This window comes from Halichoerus grypus, chromosome 4 (genome assembly GCF_964656455.1).
Source record: "Halichoerus grypus chromosome 4, mHalGry1.hap1.1, whole genome shotgun sequence".
Classification (NCBI taxonomy): domain Eukaryota; kingdom Metazoa; phylum Chordata; class Mammalia; order Carnivora; family Phocidae; genus Halichoerus; species Halichoerus grypus.
The window spans coordinates 145946074-145970452 of NC_135715.1; the positions used below are offsets into that span (position 1 = coordinate 145946074).

The 24379-nt window shown below is 34.2% G+C and overlaps 1 protein-coding gene across 2 annotated transcripts in view; it reads left to right on the forward strand.

Annotated features, from left to right (window-relative positions):
* ZNF804A (zinc finger protein 804A) overlaps positions 1–24379 on the forward strand; it is a 281003-nt gene that overhangs the window by 201662 nt on the left and 54962 nt on the right. For both annotated transcript variants that reach the window (XM_036118314.2, XM_078071079.1), the window contains exon 2: positions 17735–17878. In XM_036118314.2, coding sequence (XP_035974207.2) covers positions 17735–17878 — 144 coding nt within the window. The remainder of the gene's footprint in view (positions 1–17734; positions 17879–24379) is intronic.

The following is a 24379-nucleotide window of genomic DNA, read 5'->3' on the forward strand; positions in this document are numbered from 1 at the left end:
GTCACACAGCTCAGTGGGCATTCCTGGAGGCAGGACCTAGTAGCTGAGAAAAAGAGCATGTATGAGCACATATGAGATTCTCCATGGTGGGTATTTGCAGGGAGTCGGGGCTACTAAAATAACAGGTCGGAGTTTAAGACAAAGAAATTCTTATTTATTATTGTCCTTATGATCCTATTTTTAGCCCTAGAGAGCAGTAGTTTGGGCAGTCATGAGTGGTGGTGATTTTTGTTATTCTAACCCATTGTCATCAGCTTTCACCATTTTAACACAGCATTGGAACAAGACTGCCTGTGTTCTAATCTAGATGTATGACCTTGGGCTAGTTACTGTATGACCTTGGGCAAGTTTCTCTATGACATTGGGCAGGTTATTTAAACTCTGTGCCCCGGTGCCCTCATCTATAAATTATAAGTGATAATAGGACCAACCGCATAAAGCTGTTAGGAGAATTACCTAATATTTCATACATGAAGTGCTCTGAACTGAGCCTGGCATGCAGTGTTATATATTCACTGTTATTAGTATTGTTATCATGAATTCTACCAAAATCTTCGGGAATTTTTTCTATTTTGTAAATAGATTTTTTCTTAGAGAAAGTGATATCACAGGATAGAATATCCTAGAATATGTAAGACATTAGAAATTCATATTCTCATTAATGAGAATGTAATGTAATATATAACATTTGATATTCTTTCTGTGTATGTCTTATTTAAATGGTTTGTCCTGACATTAATATAAACCCTGTGGATATATTTATCAAAATATAGCCATAAACACTAGCAGCCTATATAGTTTATAAAAATATAAAACAGAGGCTTTATCTCCCTTATAGAAAAATTTCAATATTGACTAGGCAGTTTACTACTTGTTCTTAAAATGAATACATATTATATTTCCTAGAAATTGAATGTATGGATAAACATTGTTTTTATAGGTTTTCCCTATATTAGAACACTAGAGTATAAAATTTTATGCAGTGGTGTGATGAATCCACTTAGACTAAAGATTACATGTATGTTTCATGGTCATTTCCTTCCCCAGTCCTTATAATATTCAGAGCATCAATCATTGAAGTATCACATTATTCTCATTTTGTTATCCAAACTAGTGTTCTCATATTTGTAAAGTATATATGCTTGCTGAATAATTTAAGTAGTACTTTAAAAGACAAAATTGTAAATCTAACCTAACTTGCCCCAGCACAAAAGCACAAACACTATAAAAAAATCGCCATGAGCACCTATGCATATATGTTTATAATTTCAATAAATGAATTCATGCTACATCTGTACATGCCACTAAATAAATGCACATCATCATTTTAATAGCTGAATAGTAATTTACTAAGTGGATATAATCATCACTTTAAAATGAATTTTTAGTGATTCATATATCATTTAAAATCCAGATCCCTCTGCTAAGTTACATATTTCCACATTTAAAATATTATTACTGATGTAAAGTGTATTTTCTGAAGTAAAATATTAATCTATATCTAAAATTATCATATTTCTTTATCAAAAGGATACTCATAGCTGACTTATAACTGTTTCACAGAACAGAGAAGCTAAAAATAGGTTACTTATGTTTCAAAAGGGACCATATCTATGATAATTTTGGCAGTACCAAAAGAAAGAATATAGTATCTAGAATTGAATATATACTTTAAAAAGCGTACCAGCATCTAATATCCTGGATAATTAACTCATGATATCATTGAGTCATATGTATTCTAAACTAGGATGTTCAATACATATAAATAATTCTAGAACAAAACATATAAAAAATGAAAACTTTACTCTGTGAAAGTTGGAGAATTTTGAGGTTTTTCCATCTTGGAATAATTATCCTTTACCAGTTTTCAACAAAATGTTTAAAATAAATTATCTGACCTGAGTTATTTGTTCAAAGAAAAAAAAAATTAGTCTGTGAGGAACCCTGACCAACCCCTGCCACAGATTTCGGAATCCCAGGGACTCATATCTGGGTCTGCCTGCACAGCTGTTAAGGCGCTCCGGTAAGAATCTTTATAATGTTAGGATGGACTCTGTGCATAAATCTATTTAAACCTATTTGTCTAATATATGAATTAAGCTAGGTCATAAGAAATTGGAAAGAGTGAGACTCAAGTTTCAACTATTTTCCTGTTATTCTCTGCATAAATTAGCTTAGAATCAAACGTTGTGTTTCCAAGACTCAGGAAATAACATATTTAAAAATGAATCGGAATTGATATTCTAAATTAGAAACATCATTTCTAATTAAGGTATCAAATTCTGCATGTCCTCTAAATCCTCCAATGTCACAGAATATTTATTTCTTTTAGTAAAACAACAACAAAACACAAAAACCTTTACTGATCCCTCCTATATTATAGCAGGAAAACTTGCAACCAATTCCCCCCTCAAAATACACACACACACAACACACACCATCTCATAAACCATTGTCTTCTACGGAAATTTATTTCTCCCACTGATATCTTATTTTGCTTCCTGTCTTCTCAATTAACATTCTTAACTTTTTGCCTAACAGCTAACAGCTCTCTTTTCTGACCTTCTGTCTATTCCAACATACATCATTATCTATTCTTTTGTTTTACCCCTGAAATACAATCATTTCTTGACCGTGTCTCTATCTGAATTTTATGAAAGATTAGGGGAAATTGAGAAGAGTTTTGCCATAATGCTGCAAGTGAAGAATTGAAAATGCACTATGAGTTTTTCCCTTTCATATAGATTTTTCTCTCTCCTTATGTTTTCCCTTTTGAACCTGTCACTTAATCATCTTAGTGGAATTCCTGCCCTATCTTTTGTATTGTTTGCTTGTTTTTCCATTTATCTCTATATGTTTCTTTCCAAGAGCCATAGAGATATGAAATATCTCAACTTCCTCAGGTAAACATTTTCTTACTTTTCCTCCCTCTGGCCCATTCTAGGAATGCAAAGGAAGGGAGTGATGTGAGAAGATACTGCTGCTTTCACCACAGAGAACCTATCAAAGTATCTTCTCAGTAAATACTATTCTTTTACTGAATAGAATTTCAATACCATATTTTAAAATATTTTCTTACTACACTTTGATTCATGTTTAATTACGGCTAAATTTTATGAATGTTTTTAAATCATCATACTGTTTCCATTATCTAATTAATACCACTACGGTTTATATTCTTTAATAGGTTTTAACGACTTAACAATTGTTAGATAAAAGTACATCATTGATATTATATGTCAACTATACTTCAATTGAAGTTTTTTTAAAAATCACTGATCTACTCCTTAACCTTAGTTTAGTTTTATTGTAACATTTGTTTAGGCTTATATAAACATTAGTATTTAAACTGACACCTACCTTAAATAGACTGGCTGACCAGCAGCCATACATTTAAATTAAAAGACAGGATTCAGTATTTTGTACTTTCTGTGTTCAAATTTTTTAAAATATATATGTATATTAACAAAAGATACTTTATTCTTAAACTTTTCATTTCTCTTAATATCTGTGTTTCACATTTACCTTTTTGCTGTACAAATTCTTTTAGGCTACTAGTGATTCCTCCTGATAGAGAACAAAGTCAGGCATAGAAAGAGGGTTAGTGGGTAGCTCAGCAGAAGCAACTAAAATTCAGACTCACCATTGCATGGTACAAGATCTCGGGGCAATTATCCTTACCCTTTAAGTCTTGTTTTCATCATATGTAAAATGGGAATAATAATGTTTGTGTGAGGATTAATATCATCAAGGCTGAGATAATTTAAGCATAGTGCTCATTTGTGGCAATAAACAAATGTTAGTCTTTCCCTTCCTCATTATGTCTTCTCCACCCAAATTTTAGTTTGAAGTTTTTCAAGTTAAAATGCCTCTCTTTGCAAAATATCCCTTTTCTTTTGGATACCTGAAACATATGATTATTTCCAAATGGGCTTTCCCTGCTGTGCTAACAATGTATCAAATGCACAGACTATCACTCCCGTTTGGAGTTCAAGACAAAGCAGAATTAACCACAGGGGCAGATCCTGCTGCCACTAATGGGAGGGACAGCAGGTCTCCATATATTGTTCCTCTTATTATGGAAGCCATGGTTGCATTATGAGTTTTGCAAGGCATCTGGGGAGCTCATATGATGTGACACCTACAATGTCATGCTTGCTTTTTGAGAAAATATTTTCTAAAAATGCATAAAGCTAAAAGTTTTGAGGACTATTATTTTACCTTATTTTGTTCTCAGCAAGACAATTCCATTTTGTAGCCAAGAAATAAAAAAAAAAAAGAAAGAAAACAAAAGAAATGTATGACTTTAGGATGTAGTAGAACTAGTCTAAAATTAATTAAGAATCCATCTTTTCCTTTATTTGAAATCTGTATTATTCTCCTCTCTCTTTCAGATTCTCTTATCTCCTCTTTTCCATGTGATCATCTTTTGGGAGTAATATATATTCTAACAAATATGCAAAATTTCTTAGATATTCCCAAAATGCAAAATTAGAAAATATACAGATTTCTCATCTAATCCGAAAGAATCCATAATACCATCTTGGCCTCCAAGTAGTCCTTACTGAATTTAGTCATGGACCATCCCAGCTCAAGTTATTAGAGGGAGCATGACTAGCTCCTTTTTAGAGAAAATATATTTACTGAATGGGTGTAAAAATCTTCAGGGTACTTTGACTTTTAAAATGTTTGTTATGTCTTTTAAATTTTATTATTATGTAATAATAGTAGTTATGAGCTTTTTAATTTATTGTATTATACTATGTGTAAATATCTAACAATAAAAAAAAGAATAAGAACAGCTATATAGGACGTTATAATTGAAATTAAATCTGAGTAACAGTCAGAAAATATTAAGTAACTTATATCAAAGCTCTAGAAAATTTGTCATCTCAAAATGCTCAAGAATACTTCTATAGATTCAACAGAACAGGAATCCTAGAAGTGAGTAGCTAATATCTTTGCCTTTAAAAGGAAGATACACAGAATATGCACCTCCTTACCTCCCAACCACTCGCCGTTGTGGAAGAAATTGTCCTCCATCACTCAACTGGAGCTGCTCTCTTCCGTAGCCTTCATTTTCTTATTCACAATCTCCTGTGGTGCTGTCTCTAATCTTCCACACCTTCCTGTTACCTATACACTGGCTGTTGCTCTTTTTGTTAAGGATTTTACTTATTTCCACCTGGAAACCATCATCCTAGCTACTCTCTTTGCTTCCAGTCTTAGCTCCATCCCTCTTTCATTTTCTACCCTGTGATCATATCTGTTTTTTAAAGATTTTATTTATTTATTTATTTATTTATTTATTTATTTATTTATTTAAGAGAGAGAGAGAGAGAGAGCACACGTATATGAGCGTGCCTGCCAGCAGGGGAGGGGAGAGGCAGAGGCAGAGGGAGAGAAAGGATCTCAAGCAGACCCCCTGCTGAGCGCAGAGCCCAACACAGGGCTCCATCCCACCACCCTGAGATCATCATGTGAGCCAAAATCAAGAGCCTGACACTCAACCAACTGAGCCACCCAGGCACCGCCTTCCCCCAATATGTTTTTTAAATGCAAATCTGATCAGCTTCCATCCTTGCTTAAAAGTCTTTACTGACTTCCCCATCAGCTTTTATAAATATTCAGACTCCTTAGCATACAGAGAGATATCATAATCCCACCTCAGCCTTGCCTTTCTATAGTCACCACCAATAACAGTCCCTTGACCTACTCCACAGCATATACCACATTCTCAAGCTATACCACGTGGCTCATGATTTTTCAAAAGTGTACTATTTCATAGTTCTATATATAATTAATTTTCCTGGAGTATAAAATCCACTGCTCCCTTCTTTCACCTGCTGACACCTATTGAGCTTTCAGTGAATTAAGCATTATTTTGAAAGACTCTACTGATTCCCTCAACTGGAAGAATTTTGCTCACCATTGTGTGTCCATCATAGTGTTCTTTATGGATCTAAATTATTATAACACACATATATATGTCATAATGAACAAAATTTGTCATTCTTTTGCATCTGCAACGTAATGGTATTAATAGAAAAGAGATAGTTTTATACATATTAGTGTCTCTGAGGGTACTTAATACCTATAGGAACCCCATAAATGATTATTGGATGAATGGATTTATGGGTTTTTTCATTTTTATTATTTTTAATTTTAATTCTATGAATGGATTTATGTTTTACACTTTATGAACATGGTTTTTGCTGATCATAATGGGCAGATATTTGTACCTCTGAGTGCATCATTTCTTCTCGCCATTGCAAACTAAACCAGTAAATCATAACTTCATGTAGAATTGACAGTGTTGATTTATATTGTAGTATTTAAAATCATTCTTTAGAATATTACTGTATGAAACACATTAAATTTTGCACAGATACTTAGCAAGGATTATAAGTATTTAGCCTCTAAATCTCAGTAGAAAAAAAAGTGTACATTTTGGGTATTTCAAACATTTTTCCACCCAACTAAATAGTGCATGCCACCAAAAACATGGTTCAAGATTGGAAACAATAAATGGTATGTACAACATCCAAAAATACAGTTATAGTTTATTCATTCATTTATATAACAAATATTTTTTAAACAGTTGTTTGTTCTAGTCACTCTTTTAGACATTACGGATATGGCAATGAACAAAGCAATTAAAGATCCTGAACTTTATAGAACTTACAGGAGTGAGATTACAACAGTTATATAATGTAATATCAAATATATATATATATATATATACTTTCTCACTATATATATATATGTTCTTGGTGCCCCATCCATAACCCATCAACAGGTACCATTTTCATGCACACAGTCCTGGCTTCTGACTGCTAGCACCTGAACCCTTTGCCTGAGAACTTTTACCAGGCACCAGATACCACTCCATTCTTGAGCATGAACAACCCCAAAATTCCAAGTGTAAATGCCCTCTGAAAATTGCCATCAACTAATGCTTAAGGGGATTTATTGAATAAATAGCATACTTCCTTGATTCATGGCTATAAAAGCTCTGATGTTTGTATTCTGCACTAGTTTCCAGAGTTTCTAGCATGAGCAAGCTTCATTTGCCTCTGTAGTAATGCTTCGAAATATAATCTTTACTGACTTCCATTCCTTTATTTTTAACCTGAGGCTTTATATTTCAAGTGGGTTTCTTGTAGACAACATGTAGTTAGTCTGGGTTTTTTAAATCTACTCTGACAATCTTTGTCTTTTAATTGCTGTAATTAGACCATTCGCATTAAAAGCGATTGTTGATATAGTTGTTGTAATAGCTACCATGTTTGTAATTATTTTCAATTTGTTGAATTTGTTCGTTTCTCCGCCTGTCTTTCCCACTTTCCTTGGTTCTAACTGAGCCATTTATGATTCAACTTTATCACTTCTCCTAGAGTATAGATTATACTCCTTTTTAATGCTTTTTTTAGTGGTTGATCTAGGGTTTACAGCATACGTATTTACTAATCTGAGTCCACCTTCATATAACTGTACCATTTCACATACAACGTAGGTATCTTATATGAGTGTATTCTTAATTCTTCTCCCAGTCCTTTCTGACATTGTTGTGATTCATTTTATTTATCCATATGCAATAATCACCCAATTCATTTGTAATATTATTGTTTTAAATAAAATTAACTTTTGGATCCATCAAGAATATGTATGTATGGATAGATAGATAGATAGATAGATAGATAGATAGATAGATAGATCGATGATAGATGATAAAGATATAGATATACCTTGATTGATACACCTTAATTTATTTTTTCTCCAATACTTTTCCTACATAATTTTCTTTCTGAAGAACTTCTTTTAACATTTCTTACAGGTCATATTTGTTGGCAATGAATTCATTTATTTTTGTTTATCCAAGAAAGTCTAGTTCTGCTTCACTTTTGAGGGATAATTTTGCTAGATATGGAGTTCTAGGTTAATGTGGTTTTTGTTTTGTTCTGTTTTTCTTTCAACACTTTAAAAATTTCCAGCTACCATTTCACTCTCCTCTCATTTGCGTGGTTTCTGATGAAAAGTCTGTTGTAATCATTATCCTTGTTTCTCCCTAAGTAAGGCTTTTCCCCCCTGTTTTGAAATCTGAATTCAAGATTTTCACTGTCTGTTACTTTTTTGCTGTATAAATATGATATGTCTAGGTGATTGTTGCTGTTGTATTGTTATTTATATTCTTTTGGTGTTCTCTGAGCTTCCTAAATCTGTGGTTTGGTGTGTGATATTAATTGGAAAAATTTTCAGTCATTATTACTTCAAATTTCTTTCTACTCCATTATCTCTCTTCTCCTGATACTCCAAATACACATATGTTATACTGTCTGATATTATCCTATAGTTCCTGGATGTTCTTCTGTTCTGTTTTCTTCCTTTCTTCATTTCAATTTGAAAGATTACATCTCAAGTTTACTGATTCTTTTTCTCAGCTGTGTCACATCTACTGATGAGTCCATTGAAGGCATTTTTCATTTTAAACTGTTTTTGATTTCTATCATTTTCATATGATTCTTTCTTAAAATTTTTATTTTTGTTTACATAAGCCATCTATTCCTGCATTTTGCCTACTTTTTCCATTAGAGACTTTAACACATCAATCGTAGTTGTATTAAAATTCCCTCTCTGATAATACCAACATCTGTGTAATACCTAAATTCTGAGCCTTGTTCTAGTGCTTATCGTTTCTCTTCAGACTGTTTCTTTTACTTACCTTTTGGAATTCTTTGTAATTTTTGGTTGAAAGCTGGACATGTATCAGGTAATAGAAACTAAGGTCCTCTAGTGTCCTTGATTGTGTGTGCCTTTTTAACTTCTTGTTCCCCTATGTACATCTCCTCAGAAAAAGTGTGTAATGTGCAACTCCTTCAGCTCTAAGCCACTATGATACTGGAGCCCTATAGCTGGGTTGGGAAGGTGTAGGGAGAGGGAGCAATTTATGACCTTTCAGTATTAGTCCTCTAATGTATCTCCATCTCAGGGCTATGACTGTCCTATGTGTTTCTCCTGTGATATAGCTCCTTTATCTCTCTGTCTCCCGAGCCCTAACTCCCTAACTCCATTTTTTTTTTTTTTTTTTTTTTTTTTTTTGTGGCTATTGAATTCCCACTCTATTTTTTGGAAGCCATGACCCTTGTTGACCATGTCAACCCCACAACTTTAATGAGGCAGGAAGACTATAGAGAAAGTAAATTCCTTTTCCTGGCTAGAATAGCATCTTTGAATTGAGACATGGAAATACCCTATCCCTTGGGAGTGGGTTTTAGTTATAGATAAGGATATTGGCTTATTTCGCAGTAGTTTTTAATTCCTAACCACCTTTCAGGGACACAAGGGACTTTCTCAGACTATCCTCATGAGAACCTGATGGAATTCATCAAAACAAAGCCTACAGAAATGTTTGGTGTCCCTCTAAGATTTCAGCCACCAGGAGTTTCTGTCTCACACACTAGACCATAGTCAGCCCATAGAATTCATTAGGTAACATTTGAGAGTTCCTACCAATTCATGGCTCCAGCAATTTCTGATCCAAGTAAGCAGATATTTGTTACTGAATGTGCTTGTCTGTCAGATTTTGAAGTGGAGTTTCACCCTATGACCTTTGTTCTCTCACAGTTCTGAGAAAAAGAATTGATTTTCATTTTTCATAGATTGTTCTTGTTGTAAGGACAGGAGCGATGACTTCCAAGGTCTGTACATGTCAGAGCTGAAACCAGAAATCTTTATCTGCTCCCTACTCTCTTCTCACTTTGCCACTCTTCTGCCACTGTTTCCTGAGATCTCAAATAAACCACTTAAACTCCACTCCTTGTCTCACTGTCTATTTCTAGGTGAACTCAAGCTAAGAAAACCAGTGAGACATTTTACTAGAGAAACTGTTCTGTCTTACTGTTCTGGTTACTGTTACAACTGAGACGGTAACAAATATGCATCAAATCATTACACCCCTTTCCAATACCTTTCAGAGAAAATGGCTGCTGCCGATAAAATTAAGAGATTTCTAAAATGAAACAAGTACCTTAAATTACTACCGCTCATCTACACTGAGACTCTTTGCAGCATCTATTTATATAGAATTTCCATGTTGGAATTATTAATCTCCATATGATATTTTATAAACATGAACTAGAATTCTACACACTTCAGCTAGCATTCAGCTTCAGAAAACCTGATACACTTTTTTCTGGTTTGCCTTGAAAATGAGATCCCCATAGCCTTACTTTATGCATCGGGAGACTGCAGAGTAATGTTAAATTTCAGCCAACTGTTAAAATATGCTGTCCCTCAGATCTTTCCAAACACGAAGGGAAGAGTGTAACCCAATTTTCTGTTACCTTCTCAAGCTGTACTAAATACTGTGTTAAATTAACCAGAGGGTCTAACAAGTCTTAGTCACAGGCTAGGGCTTCCTGTAAGACCCATGGATGAAAACAGAAATGGATGCCTCCAAAGAGGCAAGCCAAGTGAGGTAGGCAAGAATGTATTCTGATAGTTAAAGCTTGGGGATCCATTCTTCTTTTACATGAACAGGTTCTGTGCCAGTTATCCAGTGGTTGTTATCAGCTAAACAACAGAAGAGAAACAGATAAAACCTTATGAATGAATACTCTTGCTTAAAACTAATTCTGAAAGAAGTTACCAATTTTAAGAAACAACTTTGTCCAGTTCTCGTAAATGTGGACATTAAAGTATACTTTGTCCTTGCTGTTGGGTTATACTCAATTTTGCTCACCAGAGTTGTCTATAGAAATATGATGTTCAATACACAGTTTTGTTTTTGGTTTTCCTTTTGTATTCTGTCTCTGCCTTCACCTTTCATGGTGGTATAGCTGCATTTCTGTGGAATCCTTTTAAAAAAAAACTCACATTTAAATGCATATATGTTATTATAATTCCATTCAATAAATCTGTGACTTTTGATAAAATTATAACTTTCTGATTCAACCCTTACTTGTCCCTTCTATATTCTTCAAAATTATATTGTTATCCATTTTTCAGCCTTTGAAATAATAGAACGTAGACTTTAAGAAGAGAATGACACATATTTTGAGACAATAGCACAGCCTTTGTCACTCAGAAATGGTTACCCTCTTGCCTAATAGAAAAGGGATTTAAATCAGATAAAGACTAACATCAGTTTTCCTGCATGCCTTCTTTTGTACTCAGTCTCTCCTTATTGTTATTATAGCTTTCAGATTCCAACACCCAAAGGTGCTCTCTGTTTTCCTCCTGAATAAACTTTCTCTTCTTCACATTAAAGGGGAAGATAAAAGAAGAAAAGCCATAAATAGAATGAAACCCTACTATTAATAACAACATGGATGGACCTTGAAAGTATTAAGCTAAGTGAAATAAGTCAGATGGAGAAAGACAAATACTCTATGATTTCATTCATATGTGGAATCTAAAACAAATGAACAAACAAAATAAAACAAATACAAATTCACAGGTACAGGGAACAGACTAATGGTAACCAGAGGAGAAATGGGTTGGAGTGTACAAAGTGAGTAAAGGGGGTCGACTATATGGTGATGGATGGTAACCAGACTTGTGGTGATCATTTTGTATCCAGATGTTAAATTATAAAGCTGTACACCTGCAACTTATAAGAAAAAGGTAAAGAAGACAGAGAATAAAAAGTTTTTTTCTTCTAGAATGATGATAACGGAATTTATCTTTAAGGAAATAGCATTTTAGCAGAGATCTGCTGGAAGCTAACAACAACTTTGTACAAACATTTGGTGTAAAATGTTCCATGCAGAATAAATAACAAGTCTAAGTATGAAAATGGGTGTATGGTTGAGAAAGGTTCAGAAACATTAAAGAAATAAGGGTGGCTAAGGCAAAGTGAGAGAGAGAATGCTAGAAGATGATGGCAGAGCTGTAGCCAGGAACCAGGTAGAGTAGGAATTGTGTGTAGGTCATTGTAAGGATATTTATTCTAATGACGATGAGGGACTATTGGAGAGTTTTGAACTGAAGAATGATGTCATCTTAAATTATTCTAGGAAATGTAGCTGATAAGCAAGACATTCATAGGAAACACCAAAAAAAAAAAAAATCAAACAAAAACTTTATAATCTTAGCCCAGTTCTTCTTAAAATTCAAGCCTAGGACAAAGGTTTCTATGCAGTTAGTTATTTGGGAAATTATTCCAGGAAGCAGAAATGAAGTTCCAGAAAAATAAAACAGGTAAGTAAGGAAAAGTCATATAAGGGTATACTGATAGCCACTATTACAAGTACTGGCGCTCAATCTCACTGGGACCCTCTGTGGAATCTTAGAAGTGGGTCTCAGAAATGATGGCCTGGGGCGCCTGGGTGGCTCAGTCGTTGGGTGTCTGCCTTCAGCTCGGGTCCTGGGATCAAGCCCCACATCGGGCTCCCTGCTCCACGGGAAACCTTCTTCTCCCTCTCCCACTCCCCCTGCTTGTGTTCCCTCTCTCGCTGTGTCTCTGTCTGTCAAATGGGTAAAATCTTAAAAAAAAAAAAAAAATGACTGCCTTATAGATAAAGGAGGAAAGAATTTATTCTGGAGTTCTTACCCTCCACAGTGGTCAAGAGTGGACCTATATTACATTCACTCCTCAGCACTTCTGGGTTGTGCATTTTTTAGTGCTGAGTGAGATCCTACAAACCCCCATTTCATGAATCAGAGAAGCCCCCGGACAGGGAAGGAAGATGTCTCAACATAGGCTGGGGCAAAATGCAATCACATGGCACTCATGAAGCTGCTGGACCATCTCAGAGTCAATCACTTAAGTAATGACTAAAACAAAAGACATGGCCTAGAAGATGTGCACTATTTTACAGGGAATGTAGACTGTGGACTATGGACTTCCAAATGAAGTGTCTTCTGTCTAGATATTCTTCTAGAAAATAACAGTTTTGCCATCTCTTTAATTTTTTTTAAAGATTTTATTTATTTATTTGACAGAGAGAGAGAGAGCACAAGCAGGGGGAGTGGGAGAGGGAGAAGCAGACTCCCCGCTGAGCAGGGGGCCCGATGCCCGGCCTGATCCCAGGACCCTGGGATCATGACCTGAGCTGAAGACAGATGCTTAACGACTGAGCCACCCAGGTGTCCCTCTGTGATTAATTTTTTCATTATAATCAAAATGTATCAAAGACGTGTTTTTGCTTCCTCTTTTTAAAGAACTTATGATAAAATTTATCCTGAATTTACATCATAAGGATGCTTTTATTCTTTTTTTTATTATGTTCAGTTAGCCAACATACAGTACATCATTCATTTTTGATGTTGTGTTCAAGGATGCTTTTATTCTTCATGAAGTAATATCAGAGAGACAGAGACAGAGAGACAGAGGGAGAGAGAGAAGGAGATTTTCCTAAGTATTTTAAGTGTTAATTACATACAAATGTTCCTTTTCAGCATTGAAAATAATTATGCATTAACAGTGCCCCCATCTATTTATATCTTTGTAATTTTAATTTCTTTAAAAGGAGTATTCCTAGCAGAAATATTAGAATGTAATATATGATGTCAACTACTATTTAGCAATAATAATTTATATAGAGCATAACTTGGTATTAGCTCTAAAGGCATTCCCCAAATAACTGAATACTACAAACCCAAGCATGAGCACAACTATTTTAAAAATATTACGTATCTAGTGCTGCTAGTTTCTGTTTTGTTTGCTTGTTATATATGTGCAAAAGTGTCTACATATATGTTGAATGTCTGCCAATGCTTGCCTCTGTTAAAAGCATTGGAGATAGAGAAGTAAACGAAACAGCTACAAATCCCGGCCCTCATGGAGCTCACATTCCGCAGGGAAGACTACTCGAGTGCACCAAGTTATGGCTGCCTTTCAGGAGAGTCTGAATATTATCTGACACCAAATGTTATGCTGAAGCCACCATGAGATGTGTCCTTTTGGAAAATAACTTTTCTCCCTTCACAGTCCTACATTGGTCCTCTTCATTTTTCAATAAATGGTGGGTGGAATAGCCCTGGGCCTGTGGATAAACCATTGACTTCTATGTTTCAATGTGCATCTGCAAAAACTATTACACTGTGCAATTGCTAAGGTTGCATATTAAAACATTCTTGACTTTCTAACTTTGGAATTATATGCTACTTTCCTGAAAGTAAGGATTCAACCTTTATTCTTTTTAGAAATCTCTAAAATGCGATGGATTTGGATGACCTGACTAGCTACAAGAAGCCTGTCCCTTCTTCACTTTCTACCATCACATTCAGTGGGACATTACAGAAGTTGTATACATTCTTGAATAGAGTGGGTTTGCCAGATAGAAGGGGGAAATTTGAGGTTGAGTTTACATGAACCACTGTGCTCCTTTTTCATCTCACTCAAATATATTTCTTACCTTCTGCAGTGGAATGGTTGTGTTGAATATGTCATTGTGCTTTATAATCTCAGTCAGTGCCTCTTTCAGTATCATCCACAATGAAGGAGAATGTAAAAATGTTCCTTACTGTGCAATTTACAACCTTAGCTTCAACTAAGCTATATTTTTTTCATATCTTAGAGGAGGATGATAGATAGATAGATAGATAGATAGATAGATAGATAGATAGATAGATAGATGATAGACGATAGAATAAACATATGTCAAAATATTAGCAATAATTTTAATTAAGTGAAGGTTATATAAGAGTTTATTATTGGGGCGCCTGGGTGAGTCAGTCAGTTAAGTGTCTGACTCTTGATTTCGGATCAGGTCATGATCTCAGGGTTGTGGGATTGAGCCCAGCTTGGGGCTCAGCTCGAAGTCTGCTTATCCCTCTCCCTCCCCTCGCTCTCTCTCTCTAAAAATGAATAAATAAATCTTTTTTTAAAAAAAGAGTTTATTATCCTATCCTTATAACATTTCTATATTTTTATTTCTCAATATTTTGTTTCTCAGTATTTTTTTCAAAATGTGAAGTATAATTTAAAATTTTTTCTGAGAAATAAATTGTAATGAGTAATAAAACAAAAAGAGGGAAGACATAATAAAAGAGACTGAGAAGCATATCAGATCATGGGAATGTATGAGCCTTATTTGAAATCTGTTTTTTAAATGAAAGAAAAAAAGCCTTAGAATTTTAAAAGAAAATAAATCTGTTTTGAACAAACTAGTTTAAACTATTAGATGATTGTAGTTATTTGAATACACTGGATATTTGATGATAGTAAGGAATGATTTTGGTTTCTTCATTGTTGTATATTTAGGTCTGATACTGGTTATGTGATGATATTTGTAAAAAGTCTTATTTTAGGTACATTCTGAAAGATTTACAGGTAACATTACATGAACTCAGGAATTTCCTTAAAAATTATCTGAAGCAGAGGAAAGGGTATGAGATAGGATAGGTAAGTTGAAATAGGTTGACCCTGAGTTGATAAATTAATGAATCCAGTTGATGGTTATGTGCGGGTTATTATACTATTTCTACTTTTTTTATGTGCTTAAAAGTGTGAACATAGCAAAATGCTATGAGCCAGATTATTTTGGTTCAAATATAGGCTGCACATTTATTCATTATACATCCTTGAGCTAATTATTTAACTTTCTTATACTTTGGTACCTTCACCTGTAAAATGAGAAAATGTTTAAACTACACATCTCTATAATTTTAATCAGGATTAAGTGAGTTAACACATGCACACTCTTAATCACTGACTGATCCTAAACAAGCACCGAGTAAATGCTCGCTATTGTTTTTGATTTGTTTTTCTCTTCAAATCTAGACTCAGGCTAATATTTTGGAAGGATGCAATTTACCTACAAATTTCAGTTTGCTTTACTTAAAACTACTCCCATTTTTGTGGAAAGAATAAGTAAGAAGCAATTATTGCTTCTCTGAGGGAATATCAGTCTTAGGAAGAAAAAGTAAACCTATACAATAATAAGAAATAATGAAATATTTTGAGAGAAGAAGTAGCTTAACTGTAATTATAATTAATGGGGAGAATCAACTAGTTTGCAAAGAAATTGCTGTTCAAGAATATTATTTTGAGAGCTAACTCAGCTTTGAGCCAAAAACTATTGCCATTATAATATAACTCATATTGATTGGAATTTTATCTCTGCTTCACACACTTTAGCTATGAAATCATAGTACTTAATTTTTGTTTCATTTAAATTGGCTAATCCACAAAGTATTATTTTAAAGATTTTGTAAGAATTCAGTAATGAGTTCAGTTATATATGACTCATTTTCATCTTTTTAAACAAGCGTTTTTTAAACAACATATTGGAAGGAATCAAAAATAATAGGAAGTATTTCACAAATCTGCTGAGAAATGGCAAATTAAATACTGAATTGAATAATCATATATAAATGATTTGAATGATTTTGTAGCTTACCACCTCTGTGCAGTTGATAAAACTAATAGAAAAATGGATCATTGTCTTTACAGTGAGAAACTGCGTTATGTATTTTTAGATTATGGCAAGTATATTTATCAGTTACCATAATGTATATTATAAGTTATATATACAAATATGATGAATTTTATGATATGTGTTATGTGCATAAATATATAGTACAATAAAGTAAGGAAAGTCTTATTCATTAAATTACAATTAGTGAACCATGTTTACATTTTGTAGAAGCAATTTAAACATTCAAACTCTGAGTCCTTTTTAGCTTGTGTATTTAGAGAGAGGACAGTTGCCACTGACAGAGAGAGGACTGTGTCATCTCATCTCCATATCCCAGTGCCTGAGAGAATTAGTTTCTTAGAGTAGCACATAAGAGGCCTGAATATGTAATTAATTTGAATTTTAAAGGAATTGAGTATGAGAGAATCTGTAAGTTAGAAACATAATATATTCTGTGGTAGCAACTGAAATTTAGTCTTCATATCAGCACTTCAGCAAAAGACCTGAACAATGTTTCAATATGTAGAATTTATTTATGTCTAACAATGTTAACATTTAAGGAACCATGAAACAGCAAGTAAATTTAGATTTAAGAAAACCTAAAAGCCACAAACATTTTGCTATTTTGTGTTTCGTAAATGAAAGCTAATGATAACTGACTACGTTTTTCATTTTTTTCAGGGGTTTGATTATATAGCCATCTTTATTTACTGTGAGCATGATGAAAGCAATCTGCTTGTATACAGTTTAATCCTTTTCAGTTTAGGTAAATAACTTGCAGAAAAGAATCTCATTTTCTAAAGATGTAGAGAATTTTTAAAAATTCAACTTAAAATGATATGGGTCACTATGAAAACATTAGTCAAATGAAATCTAGTTGGGATGAATAAGTTACTCTCTAGATATTTAAAGAAACAAGCAAACAAAAATACCAAACTTGAATATTTGTGCACCAATATGGGCTTCCTCATGCAGGACACATTTTAGATGTTGTTCAGAATTTACAAGTTTTATGTTAACTAAGCCATTGCCAGAAATCAGCAGTTGAATCAACATAACTATATGATTTTTGTTTTTTTTCTTTGCCAACAGGACACAGGAACTTGTTCAAACAAGGGTTTCTATTTCCTTGTTTGGTTTGCTTCTCCATGTTTTTGCTGTTCTTCCCACCATTTATCTTGGCTTCTTCAGTTAATCTTTTATTCTCTTCAGCTCATAATTTCTTCTGATTTAGCTTTCTGGAATTTGCTTTATTTTTCTTCGTTATATTCTGTTTCTAACTCTAATTATTATGCTAAAGTTGACAACTGTCAGAACAAAGTCGACTCGGAAGAACTAATTGCTGCCTTCCTTGAAATTTTATTTTTTAGGATTATGCTGAGAAGGAGAACACCATAGCAAAAGCTCTGGAAGATCTGAAGGCCAATTTTTACTGTGAACTCTGTGACAAGCAGTACCATAAGCATCAGGAGTTTGACAATCACATTAATTCATATGACCACGCTCACAAGCAGGTAGGAAAGAGGTGTCCAAAAAACCCCGATATTTCTGAACTTCTGTACTGAAGTTGTATAAATGATATAAATACAATATTTTTATGTTTTTGTTATGCAATTTTTACAGATGCCATTCTGGGATGATAATTTATGACTTATAGCAAAAGACAGTTTTTTTTTTTTAAAGCCCTAAAAGTAAAGTCTGAAATAAATAACCAACACAAAGAAATACCCGTCAGTTGCCTTTTAGTGATTGGCGGTAATTTAAAAATTATATTCTACAGGTGGTGATCCTCTCAATGTCTTCCAATTTATTAATTTTTAAATGTTTTAGGCAACTAATGATATTTATCAAATGTAAATGAACTTATAATTCTTTACAGAAACGATTTCCCATTTAAACCCCCATAAAAATAGGAAGAAAAGCTAATTTAATATGGTAAAAATAATCCATAGTTATTGGTTAAATACTTAATATGTGTATGATATAGTCTATTTTAATATTATTTTCGTTTTGCTATCAATTGTAAATCCAAGACTGATTTTCAACACTCTGTGTAAAGATGAGTTTAAAGCAGTCATGTCAGAAGTGAAGTTAATAATACAGATTCCATTTTCTCATATGCTTTACATTTATCAGAGCAACTTCTTACACTGTTTAGCTAGCTTGATATGATACAGCAATTTTAGTTATCACTAATTTATATTTTCTTTTCTTAGCCATCACTTACAAATATCATCTACATAGCATTTTGGTATTAATAAAAGGTACATTTTTAACCCATGAATTTGCCCTAACTTTCCATTAACATTAGAGTTATTTAGCATAAGAAAGAATAGGGGAAAATGATTATGTTGAGTGCTTATGAATCAATTGTATGTATTTTCTTTTGCTGTCAATCCTTCCATTCTTTCACACCAACAAATCTATGCTTGAGGAGGCTGTTGTACAGAGAACATGAGCCTTCATTTATATACATCACTAATGAATGCATACTGGTCTTGATGATCTGCCCTTGCCTTTCCTTTTCCAGGTCTACTTGCATACTAGGTAAGGGAAAATTTTTGATGGAAATATTGTTCCTTTTCTTACATGAAAATGCATAATATAAATATAGATATATACACACATTCATATATCAATGCTTGATTTGAATATTAAAATCCATCAGACAATAGTATTGATTTAATTTTGCAGTTAGTGACATATATTCTGTAAAAGGATTCTGGAATGCTTCTCCTGATGTGGTAAATCTGAGAAAGGTGTTCCTCTGATTTTTCCTAAGTACCTAAAGGCACAAGATATGTTATAACATATATGTTTCATTGTGTAAACTAGGTATTTGGAAATATGTGTATATGTGTTTTAAGACTATCTTACCAGCTATTACTATCATTTGCCAAAGAATGTTTTATTCAACCATAGATTGTCTGGAAGATCAGACTCACATAAATTATTATGAGCACCTTTCCAGTTCCATATTCTTAGCAGAGTTAGGATACTATATACTGTCCACAGATGGGCCAAGGAAATTCAGTCTGGGTCTGGGCTGTTATTTTGAAAGTCCAGAGGGTCACTTTTGATAATGCTCAGGGGTATCAGGTCCTAGAGATGGGTACATTATCTGAATGGCCATGGAGTCTGATAGATAGCAGTCTTAGTTGATTAATTTAGTCTGAGTCAATGTTACAGTAACTGAAAATATCTAAAATCTATATCCCCTCCATAGGATAGTGACAAATCTTTTAGTGTGTCTTCCAAGAATATACTCTCCCTTTTACGAGCAATAGCCTCACCCCTGTGACTGTTACCGGTGTTCTTACCACATGATGCCACACGTTGGCATCATGAAGTAGAGAGGGATGAAATTTGGAGGTGGATAATTCAGATTTTTTTTTCCTCCTGAGAACTTATAGTTGAGATACAGAAAAAAGAAAAAAAAATATGTCTTTAGTCTGACTGTGGTTGGACCAAACACTTGAAAATATAATCCTGAGTTGTGGCTAAGTACATCGAAAAGTTGAGAAAGCTGGTTTGCAAAAAGAAAGAACAAAACAATGCACAAAGAATGAGATGCAAGTGGCCACGTGATAAGTGAAGGAAAATGAGCATGGACATAGCAATTCTGATTTTGAATGCCTTTCAGATAAAAGGAGTCCTTCCAACAGCTTATCTGTAGATTCTGAAAGATATTTCAGATCCTTAGATTCTGAAAGCTATTTCTATTTCACCTTGCTACTATTAAATGAACTCAAAGGCAAAACAAAACAAAACCCTAGCTTAATACTTATTACTTGCAACTAAACCAAACCACCAAACCAAGCAAAACCCCTCTTCCTAAAATATTAACTTACCTGCAGAGAATCGTTTTGGTTTCCAGTAGAAAAAAATCCGCAAGAAACAGGTATACTCAATGTCCATATGACCAGCACTTAACTTTCAGGCAGAAAACCCACATGTGATTTGGATACTTCTTGAATGGAATTAGAAAAAGGCAAAGAGGCCACACATCTGATGTGTTCATTCATTCACTACACATATACACGTATATCCAAAAGCCACCATGTTCAGGGAGAAGGGGAGAAGGAGTTATTGGTGGAATGAGTCCTAATCCTGCTACCTACCTGACTTGGGTAAAATACACAAGGCTCAATTAACTCAAATTTTCATTGTTAGGGAGGATAAATGAGAGAATGCACATGACCACACTTTGCAGAGTACTTGAAAAATAGTAAAAGCTCAATATTTAACTAGTTTTATTATTACTACTTACTAAAATTTCTTTTCTCCTAGAATGTTTGGGACCCTGACAGTTTGCCTTTGAGACTGCCTTTATTTAGGCGTCCAATAAGGATCTATTTTTGCTTCAAAAAGGCTAATAAAGTCTAAAACATATCCAGGTAATCGTGACCTAAGAGCAGTGTGCCTGCCTCATGTATCTTTGCAAATCTGTTATGACAGACTCTGTGTTGCATTTGAACTCTAAGCTTCAAAGAAAAATCTGTTTCTCTCATCCACATGTTCTTTGGATAACTTCAAAATCTCTCTCAAGCTCTCATTGCTAAGACTTGCTAACAGAGAATTAAAAAGAGAAGGCACAGGTGTACAGAGGTGATCACAATAGTTCACAATTCAGGGTTCATTTTTAGAATATTTTCTCTTTAACTTTGAAACTTGAAAGCCATTGGATTGTGACCCTTTAATAGCAAGGACCATTTCCTCTTTGTCTTCATTCCTCACAGCATCTAGTGCGGCATCTTGCACAGGGTAGACACCCAATCAGGGCTGCCCATGTGAATATAAAAGGGCGAGAGTCAAAATTGCATTTAAGATCTTGCAATAAGCCGTAGTTTCGAGATAGATAAAGCACTGAGTAGTATATAGAATTGTTGAATCTTTATACTGTACATCTGAAACAAATGTAGAGAAAAACCCTGGATAATCATACTGTTTAAAAAATTATGATCTCAGGGCCCTGGGATCGAGCCCTGCGTCAGGCTCTGTGCTTAGTGGGGAGTCTGATTGAGATTCCCTCTCTCCCTCTCCCTCTGCCCCCATGCCCACCCTGCTCTCGCGCGCGTGCTCTCTCTCTCTCCCTCTTACACTCTCCCGTTTTTTCTAAAATAAATAAATCTTAAATAAAAAGATGATTAGAATAGTTTCCAATGAAGTTATATCATTCTGAATTCTAGCCATTGAGATTTTTTTTTAAAAAATTGTTTTAAGTGAGAAACTCAGCATCTGGTAAAAAGAAAAGGTTTTCCTCTAAACCCTTTGACCTACTTATCTGCCCTTAAACTAAAGTCGCACTGTGTCTTGTCTTCTCACCTGGCAGCCTATTGGCAATTCAGAGTTATTTTCACTGTAAGAGATTTGTCACACTGATGTTATGAAGAGATAGAAAAGGGAATGATTGCCTTATTGCTGCTGCCCCTCAAACATTTTGATTTTTACTTTCGCAGCTTCAGTATGGCTGAAGTATCTCCCAAAGGCACTGAAGTGACCTTCCCCAGCAAGTTAAGATTCAGTGCTTTACGGCGTGCTGTTTTTTTTTCTGCTCCAGAGGAAGTCACAGTCAGGCCAGGCTGTTGGAATTTGCTGGTCCTGCAGGGACTTGTATGGTTATAAAAATGGAGCAGACTTATTCTCAAATTTGAACATTTCCTAACAATTTAAACTTCTGTTCACTGACCTGATACTTGAGAAAAGAATCACTTCTTGATATTTGGTTCTAAATTTTCATCTGCAAAATAATATTTAAAGGTTAATAGGAAAACATGGGGTATGGGTAAAGCAATGCATGATTCAATCCATTTTGAACACCTTCCCTGGGATTTTTCTTCTGGTGTGTGCTTCAATCTCATCGTACTGTTATTATTTTGTTTAGCCATTTTGAGGATGAGAAGAATGCAAGAACATACAATTTCCTCCTATAGAACCTCCCCACTGCCCGAAAGTACCTGCCCCCGGAGAAGTACACGTATATGTCTAGCTAATCATGGAAATGTATTGTTTTGACATTTCATATTCAAAGCCATAATTTGAATAGAATTAAACTGAAGTTTTTGTCCATTATTGAGTTTGAGGCAGATTCTGGATAAAATTATTATTTCTAGTGTCTCAGCCAATGCCATTTTCATAAACCTTGCCCAGTGAAGTTCAAATCTTTCCTTTCCTTTCCATCTTCCGCCATCTGTAAGGCTGATGGCTGTCTATTGAGCCAGTCAATCTTGAGGGTGTGTGAAAAATACTACAACTTTAATGTTTCTGCTCTATGTCAATATAATTGTCATCTCAATATAATTATGAGAAAAAAAGAGTTAAAAAACTAGATTACAGTAGAGAAATGCATCTAATATCAGAGATTTCATTTTATAATTGTCAATTATGCTTTGTAAATCAATAAAAAGAATGTTCCTTTACCCCCTGTGTTTGTAACCACTAAAAATTCCATTTTGTAAAACAACAACAACAATAACTCTAAGGCAACCGTTTTAAGCCAAGGTGGTGTATCTTTATTTACGTGTTTGTTTGTTTCATTTTTAATTGAAGTATAGTTGACATAAAATATTATGTTAGTTTCATGTCTATAATATAGTGACTCAACAATTATAGATATAGTACAAAATGCTCGCTACAGTAAGTATAGTTACCATCTGTCACCATACAAAGTGATTACAGTATTACCGACTGTATTCCCTGTGCTGTACTTATCCCCTGTGGCCTATTTATTTTATCACTGGAAGTCTGTACCTCTTAATTCCCTTCACCTTTTTCTCCTATCCTCCTACCCACCTCCCCTCTGGCAACCACCAGTTTGTTCTCTGCATTTATGAATCTGTTCCTGTTTTGTTTGTTTTCTTTCTAGATTCCACACATAAGTGAAATCATAGGGCATTTGTCTGTCTATGTCTGACTTATTTCACTTAGCATAATACCCTGTATGTCCATCCACATTGTCACGAATGGCAAGATTTCATTCTTTTTTATGCCTGAGTGTTACTCCAATGTGTATTTATACACCGGATCTTCTTTATCCATTCATCCATCGGTGGACACTTAGGTTGCTTTCATATCTTGGCTATTGTAAATAATGCTGCAATAAACATAGGGGTGCATATGGTTTTTCAAGTTAGTGTTTTCTTTTTCTTCGGGTAAATACACAGAAGTGGGATTACTGAACCATGTGTTATTTCTATTTTTAATTTTCTGAGGAAACTTCATACTGTTTTCCACAGTGGCCGCACCAATTTACATTCTTTCCGTATATCTGTTGAACATCTCCTGTTTCATGTAGTTCCATTTGTTTGCTTTTGCTTTCATTTCCCTTGCCTGAAGAAACAGAACCAGAAAAATATTTCTAAGGCCAACGTTCAAGAGTTTACTGCCTATGTTTTCTTTTAGGAATTTTATGGTTTCAGGTCTTACATTTAAGTCTTTAATACATTTTGAATTTATTTTTCAAGTGGTCCGGTTTCATTCTTTTGCACATAGCTGTTCAGTTTTCCTAATACCATATATAGAAGAGACTGTCCTTTCTCCATTATATATTCTTGCCCCCTTTGCCATAGATTAATTGACCATATAAATGTGGGTTTATTTCCGGGGTCTCTAACCTGGTTTATTGAGTTATATGTTTATTTTTGTGACAGTACCATACTGTTTTGATTACAATAGCTGTGTAGCATAGTTTGAAATCTGGGATCATGATACCTCCAGCTTTCTCAAGATTGCTTTGGCTATTTGGGGTCTTTTGTGGTTCCATAGAAATTTTAGGATTATCTGTTCTAGTTCTGTGAAAAATACTATTGGTATTTTTTTAGGGATTGCATTGAATCTGAAGATTGCTTTGAGTGGCATGTACATTTTAACAATATTAATTCTTCCAGTTCTTGAGCATGGTATATCTTTCCTTTTATTGTGTATCTTTATTTTTATTGTGATGATCTTTTATTAATGCTTGGAAGTATATTTTTCTTGTAGGATACATGATGACTTGGTGGGTGGAATCAATTAAA